Genomic DNA, 16,730 nt, shown 5'->3' on the forward strand with positions numbered 1-16,730 from the left:
GAGTTTTTGCTTGTTTAGCTAGATTAAAAAAAAAAAGAGCTTTAATTTTTGCGCGCCCATTTTGAATGTTAGCCAATCAAATAATAGACAGCCAATGACTGACGGGAAATCAGTCAAGTTTGCCCAGCAACAGCCTTTACTCGACTGTGATTGGATAATTTATCTACAGCATTACATTAATGTGGCACGCTACCATTGCACAAAAGCCGCCATATTGTCTGTGGTGCACATTGCAAATATGAAATCGCAATAATTAAATGTTTTAGTACTGTAACTTTTACCCAAATGCCAATAAGGTAAAATAGAACTAGAAAAGAAAACAATTACACAACTACTAATATAATAGATTTAAGCATGTTGTGCAAAAAGCAAACATGTGGTATAACAGCTATCCTACAAACTTCATCTAAAATTTAAATATTAGTACTTCGCCTTTCATGTGTCACCTAACCTCATCTAGTTAAAACATCAAATCTAGCTACTTGGTAGTCACATTTTTAAGCAGGTGTTTTATTTTACCGCTTTCTCTGGAAATACAAAGTTTACTTTGAACAAAGTTACAAATAAGAAAACTATCCGAGCAACGATACACAAAAAGTACACACTCCTAGGTAAAAAGATTTTATTGATGAAAGCATATTTACATTTTTTTTTACCTCAAACCAGGCAATTATTCACTTTAATGAATCTTAAAAAAAAACAAAAAAAAAAAACACTCCCATTATATACATTAATTCACATCAGAGGAAACAGTTCTTTACATTGGTTTGCTGTACATATAAACATGTTACAGTGGCCGTGGAGATTCAATAATAAAACAAATTAAATCTAATTATTGTTTTTATTATCAGGACTCCTGTAGATTATAAAATGGATTAATTTGCGCCAGATTAGCATTGAAGATAATTTTATCACAACTTTAGATCAAATGAAGGAGTCAAAACTAATGAAAGTAGATTTGTTTAGTGTAAACATGGGCAGACAATTTAATAACCATAACCCTTTGAGAAAAAAAAACAAAAAAAAAAACACGTTGTTTATACTACTTATATGTGTAATCTAAAATCTTTACATTTTGCACACCGTTGTGTTTAATGTTTACATCCGAATGGGCTAACACTTTAAATATATAGAAAAGGGTCAACTCTAACTTCAGTTTAAATATAATCCACCAATATAAACAAAGAACAACAGATTAAAGACAGGTGATCAGGCTTCAAAGTTTCCGAAGTGCAAAAAGAAAGTGCTTTCAGAGACCCACACCGAGCCTTAAACACCCGTTTCTTAGCTGGTAGTCTGCAGGAACAACAGGAGTGTCCGTCTCTAAAGCTTTGTGCCATTTCATTCAGGAGTTAAACATCTGCGCTCCACTACATTCAAAGTTAGTCTTGAGCAGACCAATAAACATAAGCGACCTCTAAAAAAAAACAGCCTTAAACGTCTCATCTAAAGCGGTATAAGAAATCCATCTGGTTCCCATAATGCTACAGATTCATACAGAGTGCATGATGTGAAAACAAGACGGAAGCACTTTGGTGTAGGCTTTGTTTTTGCTGTAGTTTTCAGAGGGTCCTCTCCTTAACCGGTTACAGAGCAACATTTTAACAGACAACGCTCAACATCAACGCCAGCAGCGGCTCAAACATCAACACGGCCATGTCGCACGTGACAAATTAGTGGTTTAGGAGTGACAGAAATATGGACTGAGTAACTGTAACCAAAATTAAAGAGGACCCCTAACCTTAAACCTTGTAACTACACAGTTCACAGAGAAATGAAACTAATACTACTGACCTTAAATGCAGCTTAATGCACAAATGTTATGAACAGGGAATGCTCAAATGTCAGTGAGGTACATTCTATTAAACATCAAACGATGAAAATCCAAGTGTCCCAACAAATATATCTACATTAAAGTGAAAATTGCCCTCAGGTCAAGCGGCTGTCCAGTGAAACTAATGAACGGAGACGTAAACAAGACGCTCTCTGAAGACTTTGTACCTTCATAAAACCAAAAACACACAAAGTCCTCAAGTCAAGTGCCCAAGAGTGCACGTACGTGCTCAGTACGCTGGGCGAAACGAGGACGAAAACGGAGCCGCCGAGCAGGCAGACGGCGTGTTTTGGGCTTTCACGGAGCTCGTAATGCACAAGACTCAAAGACAGCCTCGTGCTGCAATCACTTCTTTCCCACCTCAGTTCGTCTGCACAGGAAGCTTCTGTTGCTTCCACGTGGTTCTAAACGAGGTCTTTGACTTCCAGTACTGGAGGGGGTGCCCAGTCTGTGTTACAGTTTACGCTACGAGGTACTAAAAGGATTATTTGGACATACAGTAAGTTGATCTGTGATTTCAGAGTTAAGAACAGTACAGCAAAGTAGACCAGAAAGAAATGTAACCATGTTAGAACGCGTTAACCGTCAGTGCTAAGCTCCCAGGTAACGACTGCTACAGTTGATCATAGCATTGAGGTTCATTCAGTTTTTGTAGAAATGGACAATGGAGTAAACTGCAAGTTTAAGTCTAGTTATTCTCATCGCAGACCTCTGTGGGCCTCCTGCAGTCATCTTGAGAAGGGAAGAATCCGGGAGTGTTGGCTTTTATTCGGGTAAGTTCAGCGCAGCTACTTCAGGTTTCATCTTGAAGTACTGGTTGAAGCGCAGGACTGCATATCTTTGGGTAGAAACACAAAGAGGCAAAGGATACATGAACAGAACATACAAACTACATGCATGCTATAAACAATTTGAATATCAAGTCGCAAAGAAGTTGGCATCCTGTCTAGTGATGTGCATTTTAATTAAAATAATTTAAAAAACACTTTGAATTTCTCTGGTAACTTCTTCATTTTTTATCAACTGGTCTTTTTTCACCAGTTTGGTGGATAAACATGAAGAGGGATGCACATACTCTGTCAATAAAGCTGACTTTTCATTTTATAATCCTTTAAAAATAAACTTTTAGGAAAGTGCACCTTGATTAATTAAATAAATAAATAAATAGGCACAGTTAAAAACAACCTGGTGAGTCACTATCGGGTGCAGATGTGGAAAATAAAATAAAAATAAAAAGACAGCCTCGATGATGTCAATTCTTCCAGTTCAAAAATCACTGCCAATTCAAATCTGGTCACATTTTTTTTTTCTATAGTCAAAGTGAGAAATATATTAGGCAGATTTTATAATTAATAAAATTTGATCGGTCCCTTCAACTTTGCAGTGAGTACCTTCAAATACAAGCAGCACTAGAGACAGGTGATGTTTTGGAGCTGTCCCACCGTGAAAAGATTCTGGTCTGAAAATGTTGACGCAAAGTAACTGGAGAGGACATCGCTTTTAATATTTAAACCGTTCCGTCTGGAGTATGACCTACTTCACTCACTCCTGCTAAAATTCTTTTTTTTTTAAACGACCAAACAGCATAAACAGCTCATCTAGCCAGGAGGCTAAAACTGGTGCGGCTCCACCTCCATATACGAGCTGGATTAGAGAAGTCTGGACCTGCAAGGACGCATCATTTAAAATGACCTGGAATCCCTTTCTGTCCCGTTTACGGTGCAGCATGTGATGTGTGTATAGGAGTGTACGTTAACTTACAGAGCTACTTTTCATATTAATTTTATAGTAATCATCTCTTCTACTTGTTTGTTAGGGGTAAACGCCAGGGTGGAGTTATTAACCGTCAACTCAAAGTGATTGTAGTTTTGTAAAGTGAAAAAGTTAAACATACCCCATGAAGTCAAAGTCGATGGTGGAGAACTTGGCCTGAATTAGAGCCCAGAGACCCCAGAAGTAATGAGATGCCTGCAGACAGAAAGGAGGAGTAAACAGGGCGTTACCAAGAATGCACACAGTCAAAATGTCGTTTGAAATGAAGGCTCACATGCAGCCATTACAACCCCTATGGCAACAACACACAGTTGACACAAAAACAATTGCGTCACTTGCTCATCCTCCATGTTGCCCTCTTTTCTTGTTGACACCAAACACCGAGCGAGGTTCTGGGATCAATACGAGCGTCGTCAAGGCCGACCGTGTTGCAAACATCCCCCGTTTTTTTATTATATTATAACTGTACTATTATTATTGTTATGACGACTAGTACGACGACCAGTATGACAACAATACCCAGTTTGTCATCAGAGCAGGAACTCTCCAACCACAGTAGGGCGGGGCGAGATCAACCAAAATTAGTATCTTGATATTTTAAGAAAAATGGTGATATACAATATATATATATATTCTTTCTTTCAATAAAGTAATAAAAATGTATTTCTGAGTCGAAGCTTTGTCCCAGTTGTCACACAGGCACATTTATTAACAACAGCTGTAACTCTACAAAATAAATGTCTAAAAAAATAAACTATTTACATATATTAAAGTTGTTTTTTTAGACATTTATTTACATATATTAAATAATAATCCTCTTCAGCTGCGATGCCTTCTCATTAGTAAGCATGTGTGCAGCTGGGGCTGCTTGTATTCACCGAGAAAAAGAACTAATGTACAGACTTTAGTCTTACAGTGAGAGGAGGTGCTACATTAATAAAACAGTGGCTAACCATATCGCTAAAGACACGGCCCTTAGCAGCTAACAAGACAGCTAACTTTAGCTACTACTAAGACTTTGTAGTTTAAAATGGATGAGCCTAATAGGATATTCCCTAAATATTGACATTTAAACATATGCGCATGTCTTTAGCATCAAAATGTGAATATTTACATTACTTGAACTCTGGTTAGTCTTTTTTTTTTAACTCAATTTGTATTAAATGACTAATTACAGTAACTAGTGACTAATTGTATTAGTTTATTTTGTTAACCGTTTTCTGGCAGCCCTCAACGCACGGCCTCAAGGCCCAGAAATACGAGTTTACATAAACCTAACAATTAGGAGAAACCACCAGGATCATTAGATTACCAGTTGGACAATGTTCTCAGATTAATGGTCATAGGCAGCAAGAAAATTACAATGACAAAGCACAACCTTAGGTTTTAAAATGATCAACGAACGATCAATAAAAAGCTATTAGTTTATTTTCCGCTGGCTAGAATGATTATGTGCAAATGTTGTTAAACAACAGTAATGTATGATCTCAAATACTAATGAATAATCTTATTTTAAAACCTTTAATGCCACTAAATTAAATTTGTCCCGAGCTAAAGCAGCAGGCATTGCGCAACATTTTTTGGCATTATAAAGTTAAAGCTCAGTAATAAACTGTTTTTTAACCATCAGAAGATAAAGACCAAACATTTATAAAAGAAAAAACTTTTCATGTAGTCCCCCCTTTGATCTTAAATGATCAAAATGATTTAGAGCCATTAGTTTCGAACTGCACTACAAGAACCACTGGTGGTACATTTATCTGGTATAAATTATTATTAATAATAATAATAATAATAATAATGTCATCACAATGTCAGCACTGTATGTTTCCATACAATGGCAAAATTAGTCTCTGCATTTAACCCATCCACCACCAGGTGGTGCAGTAGGCAGCTATTGAAAGCGCCCGGGGGGGCATTTTGGGGATGAGGCGTGCTGCCCAGAGACGCCACGTGATGTGCAGTGACTGGGGATCGAACCTGGGGCTTTCGGGTCCCAAGCCGGCTGCCCTGCCTCCCCAAGTTAATTAAACTTTACAAATTAAACTGGGAAGTAAGGCTAAAAAGAATGCCGCCAACGGTACACAACACACCCATCAGCAAACTCAACAACCCTGAACATATGCCCATCAAGTTTATACGATTGTGGTGGGAACAGGTCAGTTTGACTGATGATGATGATGATGATGTCCATGGTGGTAATCCACAACAATTCAATTAAAGAACATGCAAGACCATTAAAATGCAGCCGTCATTTGTGAAGTGCTCGCATGTTGAGGACTACCAGCCAATCCAAACCATTTTATGATCAGTGGAGACGTCAACAGAAACACTCGACTGCTTTGGTGAAAGTGGTCTTCGTAAAAATAAGATCTAATGTGGAGACCTATGCTGATGACATGGTCTACTCTAAATATTTTTGGAGTTCCACCATGAACAACTTGCTGTGGACAGTCTCATGAGTGGGATAATCTAGGGAATTAAGGGTTTAAGCTTCACTAAGGGTCGTCAATTTTAAAGCCAAGACAAAAAATGTAATCCTGTACTTCCAGTTAACTTGATTGCGAGAACACCAGAACTTCTCAGTATGGAGCCTTTAGGTAGTTTATCTGCATGCGAGCTCCAGTTCAGATCTATATTAGCATTAATCGGAGCGAACAGTTTGGTGTGACGTGGCCAGGACTGACCGTGACCACACACCCCGGACAGTGAAGCTTGGAGATAAAAGTGAGCCGGTGTGATGCTGGATTAGTCCCAAATGAAGATGCCATTTTTTAAACAACATGGATATTTTTTGGATAACGTGCATCTAAACACTTTGAGAAATGCTGTGATTGCATAACAATTTAAAGAACTACGCTAGTTTAAATGAAGAAAACTGCCAAAACAAATAGTTCATCTGACCTACACCCAGTAAAACCTGTTCAGATGAAAGCACAAACTTTTCCAGGAAACAGCCGTTTTATAAGGCGTACAGCAGAGATCTGTATGCGGAGCCTGCCTTTTAACGGATCTTTAAAAAAAAATATGTAATAATTGTTTTTACACAAAAGTAAAACAAAAACCTGTCGTTTGTTGGTCCATGAGGCAAAGACAAATTTTATCTGAATTTGGGCGTACCTAAAAAACTGGGATAAAAACTTACCAGGGCAAATTTGTTGACTTGAATGTAAAGGATCTCCACCTCTTTGTCAGAGACTGCATCTTTCTGGTCTTTGTACTCCTTATAGGCCTGCAGGTAGGAGCGGAACCACTCCAGCTGAAAGGCCCGCTCTGGGTAGTGACTATAGTCCACTTCATTCAGGCCTAAAGGATTAAAACCGTGAATATTGTGCACAAACAAACAAAACAAAGCCACAATGAGGAAAACAGTTTTACTAAAATCCTACAGATTTAGTTCGATTCTTACCAGCGAACTCGTTGAAGTGATTACCAATGTCAAAGGCTTGGTAATTGTACCCAGCATACTCGTAGTCAATGAACTTTACACTTCCTGAAAACAAAAAAGGATCGTTTAGAAAGTGAAATAAGAAGCACAAAAACAATGATTATGTTGTTTCCATTTGGTAACTCATAATCTCATGCCTCTTCATGTTATAAGCTACTTCTCTCCAACATCTAACTTAACTAGCTGGCTAATTAGCTAACTGCATGGGCAAGAAGTAAGAGTTTGTATTTTGAGAGATGAATAAAAGAAGGAGTAAGAGAGTTTCATAGGTTTTGTGTAAAAGAGTGCTGAGGGGTATACAGGATGTGTACTCAGTGAAAGTCTCACTTAATTTTAGGCTTCAATGTTAATTGAATTTATAGAAAAGGTACAGAACAGAGAAGGCATGCACATATTCACAGTCGGGTAAGGATTATAAAGACCGACTTATTTTCTTGCGTTAAACATTCAGACACACCCAGCCGGCAGCTGGGATATATTATTACAAATGTAAAAAACACATGATGCAACACATGGAGTATGTACCGAAATCTAGTGGAAAGACAATCGGTTGGCTTTCCAGTGGGTATTTGTTTTGGACACATGCACAGCTTGAAAAAGGAAAAGTCAAGTCTGTTTTGAAGGCATGGAAGGAAGGAAAGGGGAAACAGAAGAGCAAACCAGGAAAGGGCAAAAAAAACAAACAAATCCAGAGACACCAATGGAAAGTTTATAAAGACAAATGTGCTGCTAAGACAGCAAAACACTTGATTATAAGCACTAAAGTTATTTACAGGCTCGGGTCATTTTAATTTTTTTTTTAATGTGGGTCTGCACTTCATTTAAACCAAACACGTTGGATTCTTGACAAAAACCAAGTGGGACCCAGGAATCATGCGACTGGCCTGCGTTAACTGGTCGTTTGGTTTTGGAGAGTGCTTTTATCAGTTCGTGGCGTGACTTCAAGGACACAGGAGTTACAAAATGTGTTGCTGTCCGAGCACATTTTAAACCACTGAAAATGTGACGTCTGCATCGACAATGAACACAGGAGGAAGTAGTTAGTCATCGGCTCAAAATCCAAACCCTTACTTTATAATAAGCCCACTTTCCCAAAGAAAATACTTTTGAATAACAAAATACTCTCTACTCCCAATTTATTTAGCTTTGCTCAATATTTTGACCTGACATACAATTAAAAAAAAAAAAAAAAAAAAAAAGATTAAAAAAAAAAAAAAAAAATGAGGTGTTGCTGGACTACAGAGAAAGACACTTTGAGGTGGGTTACCAGCCGGCGTGTAGGTCCTAGCGGGACACAACTGAACACCTCCAGGCAGTGGCTATAGCCCCCCTGTGCAGCAGATGAAAAGGTTTGGGCAAACATCTTTCACACATGCTCACGCTCTCAGACACATTTGCCCTCGGTTCATTCCTCCTCCCACACGGTTTCAAACATCAGGGCCTGCCGCCAACGTCCCCTTCCTTCAACCTCCCCCCCTTCAATATTCCCCACTCACACCACTCCCTCTGTCGTGCCTCTTTCCCATTGGTCTCCTCTGAACCCAGCAGCGTGACGCTTCTGCATGTTGCATAACCTTTAAACAGCTTCCATATACCTGGAAACCAGATCTGTCAGCGTATCGAGTTTGCATAATCTAGGAGGGCAGAAGACGTAAAGCAGCCTGCGACTGAGCAGTACGTTTAAAACGCAAAAACTGTACTTCTTGTTTTGTTTTTAATACAGGAAGTGGCACTGTCCTCATTTGTCACACAAGTGGGTCAGCTGTGGCAGAAAAGCCAGTATCTCACTGGGCTGTGACTGCAGAGTAATCAGAAATTTAAAGCACGTGAATCTTACGTTGCAGTCTCACCAAATCTTGCTGAACGACCAGCGAGCCGTGCGGCCACACTTTTGTTTTTAAATCCACATTTTTTTTCTGTATTTTCTGCTTCCAAATGGTACCGCGAGCCGCGCGCATTATTTTGACGACCACATCGTACCTGCAGCATTCACTTCTAAACACCTGCAGTGAGCGTCTGAGGCTCGTGTGCATTTACCGTGCACGCCGACTGAACAAATTGGAAATAATGCAGGTTATTAATTATGAAACCTAAGGGCATCACTGGCCTGGTGGTGCTCAAGTGGCCAGTTAAATGTTGACTAATATCACTTTTCTCCACTTCACAGGGCGGCGAACACTGAACGAAGTAAAGTAGGCCGGTCGCAATAAACAAATCAATTAATCGCACGACAAATTAAAATTATCGACCTCGTTTTCATTTATCGGCTTTATAATTTCTTTGTGTCTCTCTTTCTACTGAAGACACTGGATGACAAAAGGCTAAACTCCGGTGCTCTTCACTGACTCCTCCCCTTCTCTTTAAAATAAATGTTTAAACCGTCCAAAATCGCGTTTTTTGGGATCGTTAAAAGCAGCTAAGCTGAGAAGCTAAGCTACGAGCTAAGCTAACAGGCCGACCTCAGGAAAAAACCTCCGTTTAGACAAAGCTCCAAAAATTCACGGTTGAAACCGGTGCCTTCGTGTAAAAAGTTGTTTTTCTCCGCAAAAACAAGCTGAGAACTTGTTTACAGATTATTTTTTTTTAATTAAAAGCTTTGTGTGAAATGCTCAAAACCACACAGAGCGTCCGCCATTTTGAAAACCAAAAAATCAAGAAGGAGAGACAGCCCGTGTCACGTCAAGGGACCTCCCTCCCATTTTTCTTAAAGAGACACGCTGCTCGCTCCCTCACTATCCATCCTTCGGTTCAAACAGCCTTATACTGACATCTAGTGGTCAAAAAAAGAGGTACCACACACAAAATTAACCAGCATTTATTTTTAAATTTGACAATAATTAGTAATTATTGTCAAATTTCAAACAATATTGTTTATCGCAATAATTCCTGAGACAATTAATCGCTCAGCAAAATTTGTTATGGTGACAGGCCTAGCGTAAAGCGCCCAGCCTGATGGGTGGGACACCTGTTGGGCCATTTCACAGGCGTCATAAGGAGAGACTTTTCGAACATTTCGGAGTCCTTGTGAATGAAACCGGTCACAGCATAGTGAGATATTGGCTGAAGCAGCTTTTCAGGGCTTTACTTATTTTTGTTTTTAATCTGGCACAAATAAATTGAATATATTACCAGTGTTTACAGCAGCACTTATAGCCACCTCTGTTAGCCTGATTTAATAAATAATGATTACAGGTTGAAGCTGAAATCTAACGTTTCATTGTAGAAGATTTTCCACTCACTGGCATTTGAAGGTGGGGTTTAATTATTTAGAGGTAGATCTGATTTCTCCCTTTGTATGCTAGACTAAGAAAATACTGAAACCCGTTAAATAATGAAGCCTGACGCATGATTCTGCAAACTTGCATGCATACGTAGGTTTTTTTTTTACATTACAGGTGCAAATGTTCACATCCTTGTATGGAGGAATTTAAAGTTGCTCAACACAGGGTGTGGGTAAAAACTACCAGACATTGGATATGTTCACTTGCTGTTTGCACGGTCGGTAATGCTTTTTTTGTAAGCGAGTGCATAAACTCACCAGAGATCTTCAGTTACTTAGAAACCGTGTGATTTGGCAAAGATCTGTTGTTGCAGAATCATGTTTCAGTTTTTAACAATAAGGTTGATATTCTACATCATCTGTGACCATTTTTCTCATGAGAAGATCAGAAACGGCTTGGACAGTGCAAGCGCTTAAAAAAAAAAAAAAAAAAGTCACTAATACCGTAAATAAATCTATTCGTAACTTTATAAACTATAGAAAAGTAGATTCAGCCGTTTTGAAAACAGATCCGCGAGTCTGTTGAAATCCACTAGCTGCTGATTTATGAGGCACCGTGTTTACAGAAAGGTAAACCACAAATCCTTCGCTAATAAACTCATGTAACCTACTTGTAATTTCTTGTTTTTTTACTTCCTGGAAAATGATGCAGAGCACTTTAGCAGAAAGGATTAAAAACAAGCATGGCTGGTTAGTTCGGTGTTTGTTTTGATCCCGTCATGGAGCATATCCTCAAGAAAAACAGAACCACACCTTTAAGGATTGTTTTCTACTATAAACTCATCACTTGTGTAAACTAATGCTTCAAAATGGAAAAGCAGAAATAAAATATATATATTTCTAGACTAGGTCAGTTTTCACAGTCATGCAACCATTTTAACCGTAGTCAGATAATAAACTACGTTAAAATTAGCCTGACAACTGATTTCTGGTTTGAATAGGAGGACATGGAGGATGCCCTCGGCTCCTACTGCCGTCATGAACTCATCCCGATTAGCCTGAGCAGAGGGAGGTGGACTATGAGCCTCCAGTGCGTGAGGTTTGTCTCTCTCCGTTCCCTCCCCGGAGGGCAGGGCGGCGCAGGGCAGCCACAGCCTCCGCTGTCATTCCTAGGGGAGAAAAGCTAGACAAAAGGAGCTGTGAGAATGGCCTCGCCCCCCCCTCGTCGCAAAACTGACGAGAGGGTTGACAGCTCTAACACCCTCCCTTTAAAAACCTTCACCCACCTCCCAAATACACAACCAACTGTAGTTTCCTGCGAACCTGCTTTTTCACGTTTTTCTTGCCCTTTAAACACAATTATTGAGCACAAAGGTCATGGAAAAAATAACAGTTGCTCACTCAAGTAAGCCTGTCTGGTTACCTTTACATTCATGCCAATAACAATGTTAACATTGATGTACAGCAACGGAAAACGCTTAAATTACATGCATTTTGTTCTAAATAACAGCTTTTACTAGGGATGTATCCATACAAATACCAGACCAGTCTGATACCGTTTGTGCACCCATACCTTTGTTTAAAAAAAAAAAGTTTTCTCACCACCAATGAATACGAGGAGTGTAAATAATACGTGTGGACGTATTTCAATGTGAGCATCTGAGCAAAAGAGGGAATATTCGGATCCGAGCCAGAGTTTCCATACAAGTTATTTTGAAGAAAGGAAATTAAATATGAGTGGATATGACGCGTTTATCAGAGTCGTCTGCCACGAGTCATTGATAAGCCTGAAGAGTTGCTTAATGAGTAGAAGTTGCCAACACCGCCTGAGGCAGGTGCTAAGCTAATGTTAGGCTAATGCTTCATAACTGCGGCTGTTGTCTCTTATGTGGCTAAAATCAGGTTGTCTTTTGAAGAGGCGAATGACAAAAATCCTGATTACATTATTATCGTTTCCTTAATATAATTTGTATTTCAACTTTTAGCTGCGTTACAGAGTTGGAATAGAGCCTAATGAAATTGACTATGATGACGACTGTTTAACGTGAAGGTTTTGTCTAAATGTAAAAATGTTCAAAATACACATTAACGTACGAATCGCCTCGAACAGTTTAAATTTGTAGTCGGAGATCCTATTTGTAAGTGTGATTGCATTTATTAATACTCTGTATAGATGAGTACTTTTCTGAAAAAACTGCGGTACTGGTGCATCCCTAGCGTTCACCATTTTTAGAACAAAATTAGAACAGTTCAGAGGAGTCCTCACACTGAAATAACTTATAAACACATTCAGTCAGATGGTCTGAACATAAAAGGGCAAATTGGCCTAATTTATACAAGAATTAAAACCATAGTTTTGGTAAAAACAAGCAACTGGACTGTCTCGTTTCACAGTTCTAATCCTTGCAGCTAGCTGCAAACAGTGATGGGAAGTGAAGGTTGAGTCTACGTCTGAGGGAGTCCAGTGAATGCAGTCCTACCTGCACGTGTCTACACACCAAAGAAAATCACACTACAGCTAAGTCACACAGCCGTGTCTGTGACTGCACTCCTGCTGCTCATACTCACCTTCCCTCTGGTTATAGATGATGTTTTTGCAAAGAAGATCGTTGTGGCAAAGAACGACGGGGGAGCCCAGCACAGACAAGCTCTGCTTGAGCCACACCAGTTCATTTCTGAGGGACTCGAGGCTGGGAACCTCCAGCCTCAACCTGCAGGGAGCAGAGAAGAACATTTAGAAGAAGTTGGCGGTTTGAGTGTTCGAACTGAAATGGTGACTGGGGGAGAAGTCCACAAAAGGAAATACAACACTACATTTAGAACGAGAACAGAAAATAAAAGAACGTTTAACAACAAAAATAAAAACAAGTTTTAATTGTGTAGGCATTATGATGAACTGTTTATAAACCGGAGCTCCTGATGCTCCAACATCATGTTTACATTTGGCTCTTCTCCAAGGAAATTACTCAGAACGGTGGCTGCAACTGTCAAAACTATTAAACTGTAGTAGCTAAAGGGCTCAAAACAAGAACGTGCAAAAACTGCTCGTGTTCCGTGCAACTCCAAATAATTATCGTACATATTTTTATAATACAGGATCGCCCTTCAGAACGTCATAGCTTTAAAGTAACCATTCAGGTATTATGGAAACAGCTCACTTCAGCGTAGAAGTACACACATAACACACGTTTACATGCGTCAGAGCCACCTATGACAGCTTAATAATAAACTAACATTTTTACATTAAAAACAGAAGACACCAAGTGAAGCCTAACCAAAACTATAACATTTTTTGAGATAACCAGTCCGATCTCAGGATCTACCAAATATTAACTAGAGTATGTGTTCTCCTCACCTGTCGTTCTGCTCAGACTCCTTGAAGCACTTGGAAACGAGCGCAAAGTACTTGCCCATCTTTAGCCACAGGTCAGAGCGGGGGACCCAGCCGTTATGGGCATGGATGGCATGGTACTTGGCCAGCTGTCTTGCAATAAGCCTGCGAGGCAGAAGCAGAGAAAAACAAGATTTGAATTCAGACTATATGAAGTAAAACAAAAGATGTTTTTGTTTACGTTTACAGCAAAACATACAGATTTTGATTTTAGAATCTATGAATCTACATAAAATTCAGTTCACGGTTTCCAAACAAGTGTCATCCATGTCCTTCTGTAGTCGAGACTCAAGCATTTGGAATCATATCTACGATAATTGTGCCTGAATCTAGCTCGTCTAATTCTATAGTTTTGGCTTTCCTACATTGGCTCCCTGTCAAATTCTGAATTTTAAATCTTTCTTCTAACATACCATCTTACGTTAAAGGTCTTATTCTTCCACGTTTTCCAGAGCACTTCGCGCTCAGACTGCAGGTTTACTTGTGGTTCCTAGTTTCCAAAAGTAGAATGGGAGGCAGAGCTTTCAGTGATCAGGATCCTCTCTTGTGGAACAAATTTCCAGTTTCTGTCCGTGAATTTGACGCATTGTCAAGTTTTAAAACTAGGCTCGTCTTTTCTTTTTGATAGAGCCTATAGTTAGGGTCAACTTGGGTTTCCAGAGTTATCCCTTAGTTTTTCCCACAATAGGCTTAAGACTGCTGAAGGACAAACTTGCATTTCCTCACTCTGCTGCTGTGTTTACTTGCTCCACTGTTTATGTTTGTATTTATTTGGATCACCAACTTCTGTTTTTCTTTCCATAGAAACTACACCTACACCAGCCATTTTGTTTGCATCCTTTTGCTTCTGCTGGAGGTTTCTTCCTGGTCACAAACGCTCAAAATTTAAAGAGGCTGCATCAAAACTGTCTCGCATTTTTTCTCGTCCAACAGTCTCCAGAAGATGTAGCCAATGAGAAACTACGCTAAGTGACTGAATGCTTGGCTTTGCTCACAGAACGATTTATGCTTTTAAAAATAATTTCATAAAGCGACGTTACAGGGAAGAATAAACACAGAAATGGCACTAAAACCTGTACAGAAATGTTCAGCCAGTAAAATTTACTACACAATATTTAACACCCAACTCTGTACTCCCATAACTACTTTTCTTTAAGGTATCGATCCACGACACGATTTCCTTCTTACCGAAAAACGGGCTGGCTGCGAATGTGCTCTGGCTCCAGGGCAGTTCCTTGCAGGAATTCGTAGCAGAGTCCGTTGTTGAAGGTGCAATAAAGGTGAGGGGCACAGCGGTGCGCATGCAGCACCCTGAAGCTTTTCACCTCGTTCTCCCGGTCGACCAGCAGCTCCGTTTTGTTGCCATAAATCCGAACCAGGACCACGTCTTGCATCACCGGGCCCACGTAGCAGCCGAGCAGCTTGTTGGTTATTCCATCTGTGAAGAACTGCAAGGAAAAGGCCACAAAGAGGAGCTTGTTTTTCTTTTTGAATCTCAACAGTCCAGGGTGCGTTTTGTTTGGGAGTCGGGTGCCAGTTTACCAGCTTTAACCGCTCACTAACTGGGATCGACGGAGAATGCCAGGAATGTGAGGGATTTTAGCCACCACCAGGAAGAAATGATTGGCATTTGCTGAAGCCCCACTTTGCCTAACCCATGAGCAAAATCCAGAGCAGGAAGGCATGTGATCCCCCTTCATTCCTGGCTGTGTTTACACAGCTGGACCACACCTCCATGTTTATTACTTTCAAACATGCATGTAAAACTGCCTCCCAACCTTTACTCATGGTCAAGTCAAAAAAAACAAAGGTCTCAGGGCATTCGTAGGTCTAGATTAAGTGAATTATTATGCAAAACATAAAAAGGCACGATGATGTTTATCATCGCTTCCAGAACTTTCCAAAGCCAACCTAATGCCTCATTTAACTTCTTAAAACAAAATGGCGTTCACTTTTAATTCATTAAGGTCGCATTTTGCACCAATTTAAAAAAAAAAAAAAAAAGGTGAATGTGAAATGCAAATCAATATCGTAGACGGGTCTGAATAAAAACGAGAAAGGCTAAACAGAAACAAGTGATGAGAAGCAACATTTTGATAATTCTGACGCAGATACAAAAAAAGGGTACGCGACAAATTGATAAACTATGCATCTATGGGTCTTTTATCTATTAAATGCGTTTAGTTCAAATGTGTAAAATATTTAAAAAACACAATTTTAACACGTCTAGTGTTCCGTTTTGTTGCTTTAAATGCCATAATTACATAAAGCTAGCTACGTTTAACATCTGCGCGCGACTCCTTTGGGGCACCTTGCTAGCTTTAGCATCGGTTCTGGCCTTTTTTTTATCTTTATATTTTTAACGACGGAAACGAAATTAAATGTCTACGCAACGTGCACGGAAACGTAGAAGCGATCCATACGAGCCGCAGGAGGAATAAAAAAATATTAAAACGGCATACCTTCACTTTGATTTCTGACGGTTTCCAGGTCGGTCTCAGCTCCTTCATTAGCTGCAGCGCACCGGTCCTGTAATCGCGCTCGTCAACGGTCACGTCTATTTTGGGCACAGCGGGAGCCTCGTCCGGTACGTGGATATAATTGGCCATGGCTAAAGCGTTTCTTCTTCGAGCTAGTTCGCGCAACGACTGAAGCGAAGCAAAGGGTGCGCAACGTATGTAAATGCGCGAGGAGCTGCGGGGATATATGACGCTCGCGATCCCTGTGTGCGGCAACGCCTCTCAAAAAGTCCCGCCCACCTGGTCTGATGCGGTCACACGGTCAGATGACTCAATGGTTGCGCTTGTTTTAATTACAGCGTACACCGCCGGAGGGGTTATCTGGTAAATATCCATTTTTTTAACACGTCACCTTATCATTCGGTGATCCTGGGTGAATAAACACAAACACTTACTGCAGTTGAACTGTTACGTCACATCCGTAACTATGAATTTTTAAAGCATTCTAAGGGTCACTAGTATTACAGTCCATTTTTGCCACTCCAAAGATAAATATAAATATATATATATATATATATATATATATATATATATATATATATATA

At 39.7% G+C, this 16,730-nt stretch overlaps 1 protein-coding gene across 1 annotated transcript; it reads right to left on the reverse strand.

Moving 5' to 3' along the window:
- Positions 1–721: 721 nt before the first annotated feature.
- etnk1 (ethanolamine kinase 1) lies at positions 722–16,375 on the reverse strand. Its single transcript, XM_037696024.1, has 8 exons — positions 16,129–16,375; positions 14,855–15,114; positions 13,631–13,771; positions 12,844–12,986; positions 7,017–7,100; positions 6,753–6,913; positions 3,729–3,802; positions 722–2,672 (listed from the first exon to the last, which is right to left on the reverse strand). The coding sequence occupies exons 1-8, from the start codon at positions 16,273–16,275 to the stop codon at positions 2,600–2,602; spliced, it is 1,083 nt and encodes a 360-aa protein (XP_037551952.1). The 5' UTR covers positions 16,276–16,375; the 3' UTR covers positions 722–2,599.
- Between the last annotated feature and the right edge of the window lie 355 nt (positions 16,376–16,730).

This window comes from Nematolebias whitei, chromosome 22 (genome assembly GCF_014905685.2).
Source record: "Nematolebias whitei isolate Nwh7 chromosome 22, NemWhi1, whole genome shotgun sequence".
Classification (NCBI taxonomy): domain Eukaryota; kingdom Metazoa; phylum Chordata; class Actinopteri; order Cyprinodontiformes; family Rivulidae; genus Nematolebias; species Nematolebias whitei.